The sequence below is a fragment of the Artemia franciscana genome, unplaced genomic scaffold, assembly GCF_032884065.1.
Source record: "Artemia franciscana unplaced genomic scaffold, ASM3288406v1 PGA_scaffold_131, whole genome shotgun sequence".
In the NCBI taxonomy this organism is placed as follows: Eukaryota; Metazoa; Arthropoda; class Branchiopoda; order Anostraca; family Artemiidae; genus Artemia; species Artemia franciscana.
In genome coordinates this window covers 296,825-312,095 of record NW_027062626.1, presented here as the reverse complement: position 1 = coordinate 312,095, position 15,271 = coordinate 296,825, and the positions used below count along the sequence as shown (strand labels likewise).

Genomic DNA, 15,271 nt, shown 5'->3' with positions numbered 1-15,271 from the left:
ATTGGGAAAAAATTTTATGAATGGTGTTTTAAAGACAATAAATATCATGTGAGTTCAACTTAATAGCAAAGTTTATTCCAAAAGCAAATTTTTCGAAATTTTGAAAAAGGGCTTGATACCCCTGAAAATGGCAAATGGTCTAAATGAAACAGCGCACAATCATCATGGTTGATGATCGTAAAAAGATTTTTAATGGCTCATTCAAAAGCTATCTTTTATTTGCTTTTTATATATTCGTCTTAATAGTGCTAAAAAATAATTTAAAAGAATTTTTAAGTATAACAATTTTTAAAGGTAAAGAGTTTCAACCTCCTAACTTAAGTAACTAAAGATTTTATGTATCTTCAGTAAACAATTCGCCACCACACCGCATTGCGACCTTAAAACTAGATTGATATAAATCTTTCAATAATTATAAATCAGGATTTTTTAATGATAACAGTTGGGTTCTCGTTATGCCAAAATTGTCATTTTGCATCGCAAATAACTGAAAACGGCACTTTTCTGAGGTGTTATATCTTATGTACTTTAGAAACGACAATGGACAGATCAAATTCAATCCATATGAGTACTCACTCGATATTCTAGGGCCAGCAGTTCAATATGTTCACTCCAAGAAAAAAATCCAAACAAGTGTACAATTCATGAATCTGTCATCCTACCATCCTTTTCGGAAAAAAAAAGAAGAAAAAAATGTAATTTCGTACTTTTGCAGATAGAGGCTTGAAGTCTCTACTCCCGGTTTCTCTAATATGTTGAAAGGGCAAGAGGGGGGAGGGGGAGAGAGACAGAGAAAGATAAGTGAGAATGTCAAATGAGTCAGCTCTTGACGCAGGCTCAATTTTCAGCTTGTATTTCTGTATTTAATTTTCATAGTTTCAGTTCTATATTTCAGTTACGATGTTTAAAGAAAAGGGACCGCCATGATTATAATTCGCTTTAATAGGTTTTCTCTTTACTAAGATTTAAAATCTGATTGTTATTTAAAATACTTAATTTAAAAAAAAATTCTCTTCTTCTTTTTATTTTTTTGTCTTAAAAAGCTTCCAGTGATAATAGTCAAAGCAAAAGCGTTGACTTAGTAAAGAGTGATACGCCTTCCATTTTTTTGCAAGGGTCTTCGTATACAGCGGATGATCCTAGAAAGTTGTAAGAGACTCATTTGATAGTAATTTCTGAGTTTAGAACCCTCTTTAAGGCCTAAAACTACTTGTAGGACAACTTCATCCCCCCTTGGCATTTACACCACATTGGAATGGCATTTGTGATGCCTGTTTAACTCGAAATACTTTAAAGATACGAGAAATGCCTTCCAAGGGGACATGACGCACAAAACCCCAGGAGGCGAAAGCCCCCAGACAAGCAAATAGCCTAACCTTTACAAATACATTTTACTAGAAAAGGTTGGCATGAGCCACTTTGCTAATACAGGCATAGTTCAAGGAATTTAGATATCTACAATTATCCAAATTTTTACAAAAAGCCTCCAATTTGACCTTGAGCAACCCTTACAACAGCCCTCCCCTTCCGTCAGCAACCTTTAGCAGAATAGTAGTGTCTACTGTTGTAACCTGTGTGATACTATTGTAACCTGTTTAAAACGAAATCATGCAAGTATTTTCAATTTGCATCATAAAAATTCAAAAGGTAGCCCGTTGAGACTTGGGGAAAAATAAAAAAAAACACTCCCAGTTTAAAATAAAACCTAAAGTTTAACATTGTGTCCTAAAAAGGCTCCAGAAAGTTCATTCAAAGAAAAACCAAACCAAACAAATGTACAAAACATGAATCTTTTATCCTAACATCCTTCTCGGAAAAAAAGAAAAAATGTAATTTCACACTTTTGCAGGTAGAGGCTTGAAGCCTCTACTGCTGGTTTCTCTAGTATGTTGAAAGGGTAAGAGGGGGGAAGGGGAGAGAGACAGAGAAAGATAAGAGAGAATGTCAAATGAGCCAGTTCTTGACACAGTTTCAATTTTTAGCTTATATTTCTATATTTAAGTTTCATAGTTTAAGTTCTATATTTCAGTTTCGATGTTTAATGAAAAGGAGACCGCCATGGTTTTGCTTTCTTTTAATAAGTTTTCTCTTTAATAAGATTTAAAATACGATTGAAAATACTTATATAATTTAATTACTTACAAAATTTAAAATACTTAATTTAAAAAAATCTCTTATTCTTTTTATTTTTTTTGTCTTAAAAAGCTTCCAGTGATAATAGTCAAAGCAAAAGCGTTGACTTAGTAAAGAGCTATACGTCTTCCATTTTTTGCAAGGGTGTTCGTATAGAGCGGATGATCCTAGAAAGTTGTAGGCAGACTCATTTGATAGGAATTTCTGAGTTTAGAACCCTCTTTAAGGCCTAAAACTACTTGTGGGACAACTTCATCCCCCCTTGGTATTCACACTGCATTGGAATGGCATTTGTGATGCCTGTCTAACTCAAAATAATTTAAAGATACGAGAAATGCCTTGCCAAGGGACATGACGCACACAACCCCAGGGGGCCAAACTCCCCAGACATGCAAATAGCCTAATCTTTGCAAATATATTTTAGTAGAAAAGGTTGGCATGAGCCACTTTGCTAATACAGGCATAGTTCAAGGAATTTAGATATCTACTATTGTCCCAATTTTTACAAAAAAAGGCTCCAATTTGTTCTTGAGTGACCCTTACAACAGCCCTCCCCTTCCGTCAGCAACCTTTAGTAGAACAGTAGTGCCTACTATTGTAACCTGTGTTGTACTGTTGTAACCTGTTTAAAACGGAATCATGCAAGTGTCTTCAATTTGCATCATAAAAAAACAGAAGGATGCCCGTTGAGATATGGTGCAAAAATAAACAAAACTGCCAGTTTAAAATAAAAACCCTTTAAGATTGTGTCCTAACAAGGCTCCAGAAACCCCAGACTGTAGTTTACCCCTCTAAATTAGAAATACTGATATCCTCAATAACTAGTAAAGTTGTCTAAACATATAAAAGCTAAGGATTTTTCAAACTCCAAACCTCAGAAAGGATACTATTCAGACTCACGACTCAAAGAATCCTGTTCAGCCTCAAAGCCGCTCCCATCAAAGTTGAGGTAAAAGACTATGACCACGCTATTTGGAATGCATCATAAACACATAAAATTATCACATGCTGCCGTAATACCGCTGACTTAGTAAAGGGCAATGTTTCGAAAGACATGTTGAGTGTCTGGAATGGCCATAAGTTTTGTCTAAAAGAGCTTCACATACAGAGTCATCGGTATCATTGGTTCGCAAAAAATCAACCATATAAATCCGGACTACTTACTTATAATGTACATCATAGTGAAGCAGTTGTCAAATGCAATACCCATTAAAAATCTGGAGAGAGCAAATACGAGAAAATTCATTGAAAATGAAGATATGATTCCACCAGCTGCCGCAACTAAGTTACTTGCAATAAGGGCTGGAATCCTTCCATATCGATCTGCAACGGCTCCGATAACAATGCCTCCGACAATACTCCCACCAAAGAAAATGGCTTGAGCTAGTGGTGGAAAGTTGCTCCGATCACACACCCAATTTAACTAAAATAGTGAAATGTAATTAAAAAAATTAATTTAAAGCTTCATTTAAAAAAAAATCTGTTGAAGAATAGTTTCTATTTTGAAAAATTAGTTTTTTGATTGTTATAGCATTAAAAACAACAACAAAATTGAAATCATAATACAAATCAAAGGTTACGAATAGGAAATACTGCAAATAAATAAATACCCCCCCCCAAACACTTGTAAAATGTTATCATATTATTTGCGCTTTAAACATAAAGATATGTGTTTTAAGCGCTGTTGTTTTTATTTGTGAAAACATCAATAATAATATCCTAAAATAAGGAAGTTCCAACAGTAGTTATTGGCTAGATTTAAAATTTTGTGGTCAAAAATAGCACTACATTGCGTTAATAGAATATTTCTAAGAAAGTAAAAATACTTCTTAGACTAGTCCTATTCTTGAATATCAATACAAATCTAATATTCCAAAGAGACAATTTTTTCTTGTAAAATTTTTTTCCTTTTGATTATTTTTCTTTCAGATATATATGTTACTGTGAATGTCCAAAATTTGGCTCGTGTCAACATTCACCGGTGCATGTCGGAAAATTACTTTTTCTCTGCTTGGGTTCAATTAGCTTTACGAGTTAGCTTTTTCAGCCTTATGCAAGCGATGATGATTAAAGTTAAAGTTAGGTTACGTTAGATTATGTTAGCTTAGATTAGTTTAAATTAGTTTAGGTTAAATTTGGTTCTAAACATAATAAATAGGTTAAAAATCTAACATAAGCTAACCTAACCCAACGTAATCTAACATAACAAAATATAATATTTTCTAACCTAACCTGTCATCATCAATCATTGCATTAAATTGAAAAAGTTAACTGTCAACACTGACTAAAACAAAGGAGAAAAAAGGCACCAATTTGCGGACATTCACGGTAATATTAACGTAGTATCCCTTCAATTAATCCGGCCGCAGCACTATCCCGATGTACTATTGGAGTCACTAGCCCCTCTTATCCTTATAATTGGTCTGGCCGCAGCCCTATTCCAATGTTCTATTAGAGTTGCTAGTCCCTCGTATCCAGCGAAACTTCTAGGACACTTAAAATTTTCTGAGATCGTTATATGCATATTTTCTTGGTGAAACCCTTCAATGGATACAAGCACAGTCCTACACATATGGCGTTATCATAGCTCAAGGAAAATCTAGGAAACACATGCCAGCTGTTATTTCTCGGTGAAAAGGGCCTTTAGACACAAGCGGCCAGGCACAGAGTACCCATCACGTGATCACTGACATAAAAGTTTGATGGTTGTTACTTAGCATCACAGTTCCACATAGACATTTGATTAGTTTGCATTGTTTAAAGTTGGAAAAACCCTCTAATATTTTTAAAATGAGTGGTTTTACACTACTGCAACTTGAAGGAATTGACAGTGACAATGTGAAGAAACAAGCCCCCAATGTAGCAGTTAAAATTGGAAAGGATTGTCGGCTAACATTTGAGTGGGTTTAGATATTTGGTAGATATGTTATATCATTGAGTAAATTTAAGTCGGAAGAACAATTATGTTTCGCAGCAATAGTTAATATAATGCATATATTCAGACTACAACATGGATTGAATGCAATCGTGAAGCAAACTGAGGACAAAGAATTGCATCACCTCACGAAAATAGACTAAAAATGTATATTATTATGTTGTTACATTTGTGACAATAAAAATATTTTACAATGTTTCTTTTTTTGGTTAGGTATTTTAGATGGTCGTTTACTCCTCTCTCTAGAGAACCAATAGGTGGTTAGAGTGTGCACGAAGTAGAAACATACAATTGTTAATTGAGTCTATAGTCGGCAGTGGGAAAATCAAGAAAAAAAGGATGGGTTTGAGAAACAGAAAATCTTACGAAACCTACTTTCAAACACTTGAAGAGTGCTTGAAACTAAATGATCATTTTTAGATGTTAACCGTGCAAAAGAAATTATTCTCAGAGAAAATACTTGAAGCTATCATGGAAAATGATGTTCCAATTGCCACTACGACAAGCGTAATCAATGGGAAAATATCCTGGTCTACATTTGTATTTTTAAGAGTATAATCCACAGAGTATAATCCACTTCATACTTTCCTTCGTCGAATTTGATGTCGGGAGGATTTTGTCCGAAAATCGCTTGTTTTATTCAAATCATCGTACAGGGGATCAGAGACTTGAACATTAATGCCACATAGAAATCACCGGGCACTGTGTACGTCTTCTGCAGATATTCAAGAATTGAAATCAGAGTTGTATCCTAGCCAACGAACAAGCAACTGTCTCTTGCCCATATGAGTACGAGTCTTTAATATCTTTTCAATCTGATAATTTGATGTCGGGGGGAGTTTTGTCCGAAAATCGCTTGTTTTATTCAAATCATCGTAGAGGGGATCAGAGACTTGAACATTAATGCCACATAGAAATCACCGGGCACTGTGTACGTCTTCTGCAGATATTCAAGAATTGAAATCAGAGTTGTATCCTAGCCAACGAACAAGCAACTGTCTCTTGCCCATATGAGTACGAGTCTTTAATATCTTTTCAATCTGATATATTCCAGTGTTTTTTTAACCTTTTGTAACTCATAATCATAAAAACTGCATAGAATTTTATCATCTTTCATGTCACGTAGACGTTACGATAAGGGTCTTGTGTTAAAATTCTGGATACTTTAAGAAGTTCAGTGGACCTTAAGTAGTTCCTCTTTTCAAAAACATTTGTAGTTTGATTGATTCGAACAGTATCACCAACAATGAATTTCTTCTTTTCTACTTTCCTCCCCCCTTCATTGGAACATTGTCTAAGAAAGGTATCAAGTAGGTTGCCATCTCTTCAATGAACTTCCATAAGGGTAGAGTTGGTCAGGGACAGATGAGGACTTTGATTATTAGAACCATGATTTTAACTAGATTATAAATAAAAGCAGCAGTATTTTTCAGTGTAAAATATCTTGAAATTAAAAGTCGAATAGCTCTTATCAAGTTTTCTGCCAATTCGACCTTTATTGGAGCATTGTATTACATTTCAATAGACCCTTCTTTAAATATGAATGAACAAATTCACTACCCGTATCCGTTTGAATCTTCTTATAACAATCCTGTTCAAGGATGGTTTCAAGAGCTTATCAACTTTATCACCTTTCTTTGAACATAGTGGAATAGCATACGTATAGCGACTAAAAACACTGATTGCAGGTAGAATGTACTTTTATGGCCCATTGTGACGCCGTTGAATCTCATCTAGAGTCGAAATATCTGCTTGTAGTATTTTCAAAAGGAAAAAGGCTTTAGTATTTCGATAGTGACTACCACAAACTCACTGTGGTTACGATGTAGGTTGTGACTTGATTCATTCTTTAAATACTCTTCTGCTAGATTCTTTTCAAGTCCAGTGACTTGAGCAAGTGTGATGGGTGAACTTAAACTTCCCCCTTCACCAGTATTCTCGTAAGCATGTTTCAAAACTTAAAACAGTGTCGGTTGAAGTTTCAAAACTAACAAGTGAGGGTGATACAGTGATGTCAAGACGCCTTAACAAGTGAGGGTGATACAGTGATGTCAAGACGCCTTAACAAGTGAGGGTGATACAGTGATGTCAAGACGCCTTCGCTGAGTCCCCCACTCTCGCCAAATCATCCCCACTTGGCGTGCTAGTATTTTCGAAAAATGATTTAAAAACATCATTTGATACTTGGCTAAATTCCTTCATTCGTTTTAAAATATGCTTATTGCCAATAAGACTTCTGACGAAGTTTGACGAGTTTAAAAATTTATGCAAATGGCTGTCAAATGATACAAGTCTTTTTCAAGTCTTTTTTTAATCTGATAACAAATCAAGAAGAACGTAGGTCTTGCCATAGACTATAATTTGATTCCCGCTACCATCAATTTGAAAATTATCACTTTCAGTGAGATGAGTCGTGAGTCTTTTACAGCTCTCACGATAAGAATGCGGCATTAGGTCTGCAACACTTGTCAAAACTTTAGACAAATCTTCTTGTTTTGATGGTGTTGGTGTTGGCAGTGAACTTTTTGTGATCAATGACATTTACATTGAGTGGTCTCTCACGGTAGGGTTTATGTTTGTCAACTCGTCGAAGCGTATATTGAAGAAAAATCAATTTTTCATCGTTGGCAATTCCTAAGCCTTCCTAAGCTGTGGTTTTGAATTACCAAAAACGGTGAATAAGTATGTTTTTCCATGTAGCTTCTTCAGTGTCATGATGTCAACTAACGACCTTTTTTAATATTCACTGGCAGAATTACGGTAATTTCATTGTTAAAAATAACAGTAACTACACGTAAATCCTCGAGGATTTTATGATTGAGGTCCAGTAGAATAAAACCATAGGGTTCATTTGTAGCTTGACTGTATGCCAAAAATAGAAATTTCGGTTTATCGGGATATATTTGTCTAATTAAAGTTTTGAGTGAACTGGAATCAAGAACAACACTGTAGATGATATAATAAGTACAATTCAAAGCAAGTGTCCTCGTGCACTTGCTCTGATGAAACAGATAGAGTAGAACTAGGGTTATGGAAATATTTTCATGATGAGATCGGATGGTGAACAATTGTAACGTCTCCTGGGACCATTCTTCAATGGACTCCACTAAATCGTCAATAATTAACCATGAGTTTTGTTATATTAATATATGTGTTATATTAACAATTATATTAAAAATGTCAAGTCCCTGTATGAATTTTGTATCTGATGCAATAGTCTTTATTTTATCGTAGGATTTTTGCCAGACACTATAGAAATAATAAATTTTTCTTGGATTTTCTAAAAAACATTTTTTTACAATTCGGCATTTTTTTTTAAAGTTTCGTTTTGCCAGAAATTGACAGTCCACAAAAAAACGATCTAAATAGAGTTTTAAATTGGTATAAACTACTCTACCTCAAAGTCAAAATACAACTAACTGTAGAATACATCTGTCCATTGAATAAAAAATAATACCCTATGCACGAGAACAATAAATTTTACGAGTAATACAAGTTTTTATTTACAAATGAAAGGCAATGCAAAAATAAATTTAAAGAACAAAACATGTTTTTTACAAAAAAACACTAATAACATTTAAATAATACGTAGAAAGGGTTGGCCCTCACCCCCTTTCTGGAAAAGTTCCAAAAAAATCTAAAGTCATAAGAATTATAGGCTCCAAAATAATAAATCTAAGTAAAAAAAATGTAACTAAAAACATTATTTTTCTAATACAAAACATCATGATTGACGTTTTAATAACATATTCATTATGTTCTTTCTAAAATATTAAAAGTGATTTTTTTGTTATATGTATATTTAATATGATTATAAGACATGAAGAAAAGTGAAGATTTCCGTTTCGAAGTTCAATAAAAAAATTGTCACTACGAACATTGTTTTTTTTAATAGACAAAGTCACGACAGACATATTTATATCATCCCCATTCTGTATTTTTTTTTAAATAACACAAGTGATTTTTTGTTATAATTATATTTAAGGTGATTTTTAAACATGGTAAATTGCTGAAAAATTTCGGTTAAAAAATAATTTAAAAAAGTTACCTTTTCCTCCGAGGTGTATGGTGCCCTGTCATGTTCATTACGATGCAGTGTCTATCCATTTCTCTTTCACAGCCAAGAAAAATATTTTAAGGGAAGGTGGACCCTGTCGTACTCATAATACTAATTCTACCAATAATCATGTTTAGGCTCGGGTTAAAAAATAATCCATGGACTGAATTCAAAACTTTAAGAATAAATACTAATAAAGGATGTCTTTCAAAAAATTAATGACTCTACATGATGGACAAACACATAAAGTTAAGTAAATACTCTTTTTTAGATTTTATGTTGCTCTTTACCGTTCTCTGAAGGTTCAGGTTCAAAATATTCCATGAATTAAAGTCAATAGCTCAAAAATAGCTCGAAGAAAGGGGTGATTTTTAAACTATAGATGATATACATATAATTTAGTAACTAAAGGGGACTATAAACTCTATAAGCAACATTCCACAATCTGCTAAGCATATGACGAAAATATATAGGTCACAAACCTCTTGTATGTTAGAGTCCTTTTTAAGATTCCTTTTATTAGACATTTTGCTAGATTAAGCTCACTTCATCTAATGAAAATAACTTGGACGATCATTCTTTTATATCAAAATATTTGCCTGAAATACCTTAGACAATGGGAGTACACGGTGCTTGCATTCATGGCAATATTTCACAGAAAAATAATAGCTGGCATCCATTTCCAAGAATTTCCCTATCGCCCGGAAATTGTGATAACGCTATATGGCTCTGCTCATATTCGTTGGACGGTTTCAAAGAGAATGTATGCATATATTGTTTCCAGAAAATTTTAAGACTCTCTTATAAGTTTTCATCTGGATATGAGGAACTAGCAACTCCAATAGCAGATTGGAATAGGGCTGCGGCTGGACCAATTGAAGACATACTACTCATATACACTATTGACGTGAAAACAGTAATTTTGTAACACAGATTGATAATATTTGAAACCTTCTATTTAATTTATTGAAAATTATTTTTAAGCCAGCGAATCAATAAATGATTCATGGATGTCTATAAATTTAGGACTTATTAATGTTTTTACCACCACCCTTGGTGATTGTTCCCCCAAGAAATTTGGTTTTACGCAAAATAGGGCCCTCGAAGGGCCAATAATTTCTTAGCTGTCTAAAACTTATAGGTCTAAAACTTATATATATATATATATATATATATATATATATATATATATATATATATATATATATATATATATATACATATATATATATATATATATATATATATATATATATATATATATATATATATATATATATATATATATATATATATATGTATATATATATATATATATATATATATATATATATATATATATATATATATATATATATATATATATATATGCAACACCCCTTCATAGTATTTATTCTTAAAATTTTGAATTCAGTCCATGGATTATTTTTGAACCTGAGCCTAAACATGATTACTAGTAGAATAAGTATTATGAGTACGAAAGGGTCCACCTTCCCTTAAAAAAATTTTCTTGGTTGTGAAAGAGAAGCGGATAGACACAGCATCGTGTCTATCCAACATGTGATGAACATCACTGGGCACCATACACCTTGAAGGGAAGGTAACTTTTTTTTAATTATTTTTTAACCGAAATTTTTCAACAATTCACCATGTTTTAAAATCACCTTAAATATACTTATATATCCCTATATGAAAGGGGTTGTTCCCTCCTCAAAGTCCTGCTCTTTGCGCTAAAGTTTGACTCTTTCTCTCAAATCTACTTTTTTTTAAAGTGAAAAACTTTAGCGCAAAGAGCGGAGCGTTGAGGAGGGAACAGCCCCTTTCATATACGGAGTAATTTCTGTTCGTTTTAAGTTATAATGTCGCTCCTTACTTTCAGTTAAAAAATCTTGTTTTTTTTAATTCAATTTCTAAACATTTTTGAATTAATGCATGTTTTGATTTTGGCTCTCCGCACTTGAATACTTAGAACGAAATTTGCATATTTATTTTTTGGCTAAATGGCTTTTTCTTAGTTTTGATCGGACGATTTTGAGAAAAAAGGAGTGGGAAAGGAGGCTTAGTTGCCCTTCAATCTATTGGTTACTTACCAAGGCAACTAGAACTTTTAATTACAAACGTTTTTACTAGTAAAAAATATACGTAACTTCCGAATTAACTTTCGTAACGAACTTCTATATTCGTGTATTTTTATTACGTATATAAGGGGGTTTTCTCCCTCTTTAATACCTTGCTCTTCACACTAAAGCTAAATTTTTGTCCCAATTCTACAAGAATGACCCCTGAATCACAAAGGCCGTAGAGGAAATAGTTAAAATTACTAAAAATACTTTAGCGTAAAGAGCAGGTATTTAGGAAGAGTTGAACCCCTCATATGCTTAATAATTTACGTTCGTTTTGTTTTAATGCTGCTCCTTACTTTCAGTTGAAAAAACTTTTTCATGTTTATCTTTTCATTGTTTTTTGTTTTAAATAGTATTAAAAAATCCTGCGACCATGGAAATTCTCTCCTCCCATTAAAAATTCCTCAATGGAAAGATCCTCCTACGTAACCCTCTCCCTATCCAAGAAAAAAATTCCCCTGAAAACGTCTGTACACTTCCCAATAACTATTACTATATGCAAACACTGGTCAAAGTTTGTAACTTGTAGCCCCTCCCTCGGTGACTGTGAGGAAGTAAGTCGTCCCCAAAGACATAGTTATTAGGTTTTTCGACTATGCTGAACAACATGGCAATCTCAGAATTTTGACCCGTTGACTTTGGGAAAAATTGAGCATGGGAGGGGGTCTAGGTGCCCTCCAATATTTTTGGTCACTTAAAAAGGGCACTAGAATTTTTCATTTCCCTTAGAATGAGCCCTCTCACAGCATTCTAGGACCAATGGGTCGATACGATCACCCCTGGGGAAAAGACAAAAAAAACAACAAATAAACAAGCACCCGTCATCGGTCTAGATACGCTGTAGTGATCAGTCTAGATACGCAGTAGTGTTCTCTGTTACGCTGAATGCGATGGTGTGATTTTTGTTACGATTCTATGACTTTTAGGGGATTTTTCCCCCCTATTTTCCAAAATAAGGCAAATTTTCTCAGGTTCGTGATTTTTGATAAGTAAGATTAAATTTGACGAAACTTATATATCAGCATAATTCAGCATAAAATCAGCATAAATCAGCATAAAAATCCGATTCTTTTGATGTATCTATTAGTATCAAAATCCCATTTTGTAAAGTTTGGTTAACTATTGAGCCGGATCGCTCCTTACTACAGTTCGTTACCACGAACTGTTTGTAGATAACTTCGAAGACCACACTGCCTTTCCATGACGAAAGTAGAAGTGTGGTCTTCGAAGTTATCTACGTCGAGTATATGGGGATAATGTGACCAAGGAGGTGTCTAAATATATTAACACCCATAGGAGACACGCAAATGTTATGAATCAACAAGATTTTCTTCATCAATGTAAGAAGAAAAGGATTTTGCCACCTTCAATAAAATTCAATCTACATTTAGGCACTTTTAAAGGAAAAGAGTTCGAACGAGGTCTACAATTCAAGACTTTAAATTATCTGATTAAAGATAAAAGGAGAAAAAGAGCTTTATTAGTGAAAGATAAACTTTTCGTGGAAAATATTATATCAAAAAAGGTGAGTGCAAGTGATTTTTGTCTTATTCAACAAACAGCAAGAAATCATTTCAATCATGACTTTCACCTTTCCAGAGAAAGATTACTTAAAAAGTTTTCAAAATTATCAAACAGTTCGTGGTAACGAACTGTAGTAAGGAGCGACCCGGCTCAATAGTAACCAAAACTCTAAAAAATTGAATTTTGATATCAATAGTTACATCAAAAGAATCGAATTTTAATGCTGATTTTAAATATATAAGTTTCATCAAGTTTAGTCTTACCCATCAAAAGTTACGAGCCGGAGAAAATTTGCCTCATTTTAGAAAATAGGAGGAAAGACTCCCTAAAAGTCATATGATCTTAACGGAAATCACACCATCAGATTCAGCGTATCAGAAAACCTTATTGTAGAAGTTTCAAGCCCCTATCTACAAAAATGTGGAATTTGCCACTTGCTCTCTTTTTTATTGCTAAATTTTACGTCGTATACATGATCTAACAACAAAAACAATCGGTGATAATTAAATCGAAAAATTAATTTATATTTCAAACTTCTTACGTAATTCTGTATTACTTGGCTAATATTTAACATAAAAATATGAGTCAAGTCATAAGCAAAAAGAAAATTCAGATTTGAGATAACTTTTGGCAAACAAATTGGAGTTTTAATCAATGCAAAAAACTTCAATTATAAATGGATGATGTCAAAACCCATGCAAGTTCCCAAAATATTGGCAGCATCCACTTTTTTTGCTCACTGTTTAAAAACCAAGACAGATAAACAATTCTTTTTAATTGAACGTAAAGAGCGGCAATAAAGCCTAAATCAAACAGAATTTGTCCATGTATGAGTAGACAGCCCCCTCATCAGCCCCCCCATTTACACTCGAAATATGTGGTGTTTTACTCTAATCATTTACTAGTTCCACAAGTGTAGTCGATGGGCAATTGCAAGTCTTTTTATTAATCGATTACCTTTATGAAACAGTTCGTGGTAACGACCTAAGGAGCGACCCGGCTCAATAGTAACCGAAACTCTGAAAAATGGAATTTTGATACCGATAGTTACATCAAAAGAATCGCATTTTAATGCTGATTTTAAATAAATAAGTTTCACCAAGATTAGTCTTACCCATCAAAAGTTACGAGCCTGAGAAAATTTGCCTCATTTTAGAAAATAGGAGGTAACACTCCCTAAAAGTCACATGATCTTAACAAAAATCACACTATCATATTCAGCGTATCAGAAAACCCTACTGTAGAAATTTCAAGCTCCTATCTACAAAAATGTGGAATTTTGTATTTTTTGCCAGAAGACAAATCACGGGTGCGTGTTTATTTGTTTGTTTGTTTTTTGTTTTTTTTTTGTTTTTTTTTTCTTTTTCCCAGTGGTCATCGTATCGATCAAGTGGTCCTAGAATGTCGCAAGAGGGCTCATTCTAACGGAAATGAAAAGTTCTAGTGCCCTTTTTAAGTGACCAAAAAAATTGGAGGGCATCTAGGCCCCCTCCCACGCTCATTTTTTCCCAAAGTCAACGGATCAAAATTTTGAGATAGCCGTTTTGTTCAGCATAGTCGAAAACCATAATAACTATGTCTTTGGGGATGACTTACTCCCCCACAATCCCTGGGGGAGGGGCTGCAAGTTACAAACTTTGACCAGTGTTTTCATATAGTAATGGTTATTGGGAAGTCTATAGACGTTTTCAGGGGGATTTTATTTTGTTTGGGGGTGGGGCTGAGGAGAGGGGGCTATGTTGGAGGATCTCTCCTTGGAGGAATCTGTCATGGGGGAAGAAAAATTCAATGAAAAGGGTGCAGGATTTTCTAGCATTACTATAAGAAAACAATGAAAAATAAACATGAAAACTTTTTTTCAAATGAAAGTAAGGAGTAGCATTGAAACTTAAAACGAACAGAGATTATTACGCATATGAGGGGTTCTAATAATACTTTAGCATAAAGAGCGAGGTATTTAGGAGGAGATAAATGCCTCGTTCTTTATGCTAAAGTATTTTTAGTAATTTAAACTATTTATTCTACGGCCTTTCTGATTCAGAGGTCATTCTTGAAGAATTGGGACAAATCTTACGATTTAGTGTAAAGAGCGAGGTATTAACGAGGGTACAAACCCCCTCTATACATAATAAAATATAAGGTTATGAAAGTTTGTTACGTAAGTTAATTCTTAAGTTTCGTATATTTTTTACTAATTAATACGTTCGTTAAAAATTAAAAGTTCTAGTTGCTTTTTTAAGCAACCGAAAAATTGGAGGGCAACTAGGCCTCCTTCTCCGCCCCTTATTTCTCAAAATCATCTGATCAAAACTAACAGAAAGCCATGTAGCCAAAAAAGAATTAATATACAAATTTCATTTTAATAATTTATGTGCGGAGAGCCAAAACCAAACATGCATTAATTCAAAAACGTTCAGAAATTAAATAAAAAAAACTAATTTTTTTTAGCTGAAAGTAAGGAGCGACATTAAAACTTAAAACGAACAGAAATTACTCCGT

At 33.6% G+C, this 15,271-nt stretch overlaps 1 protein-coding gene across 1 annotated transcript in view; it reads right to left on the bottom strand.

The window, feature by feature from the left end:
- Positions 1-15,271, bottom strand: part of LOC136041302 (organic cation transporter protein-like) — a 77,415-nt gene that overhangs the window by 49,045 nt on the left and 13,099 nt on the right. Inside the window, exon 3 of the mRNA XM_065725921.1 lies at positions 3,298-3,556. Coding sequence (XP_065581993.1) covers positions 3,298-3,556 — 259 coding nt within the window. The remainder of the gene's footprint in view (positions 1-3,297; positions 3,557-15,271) is intronic.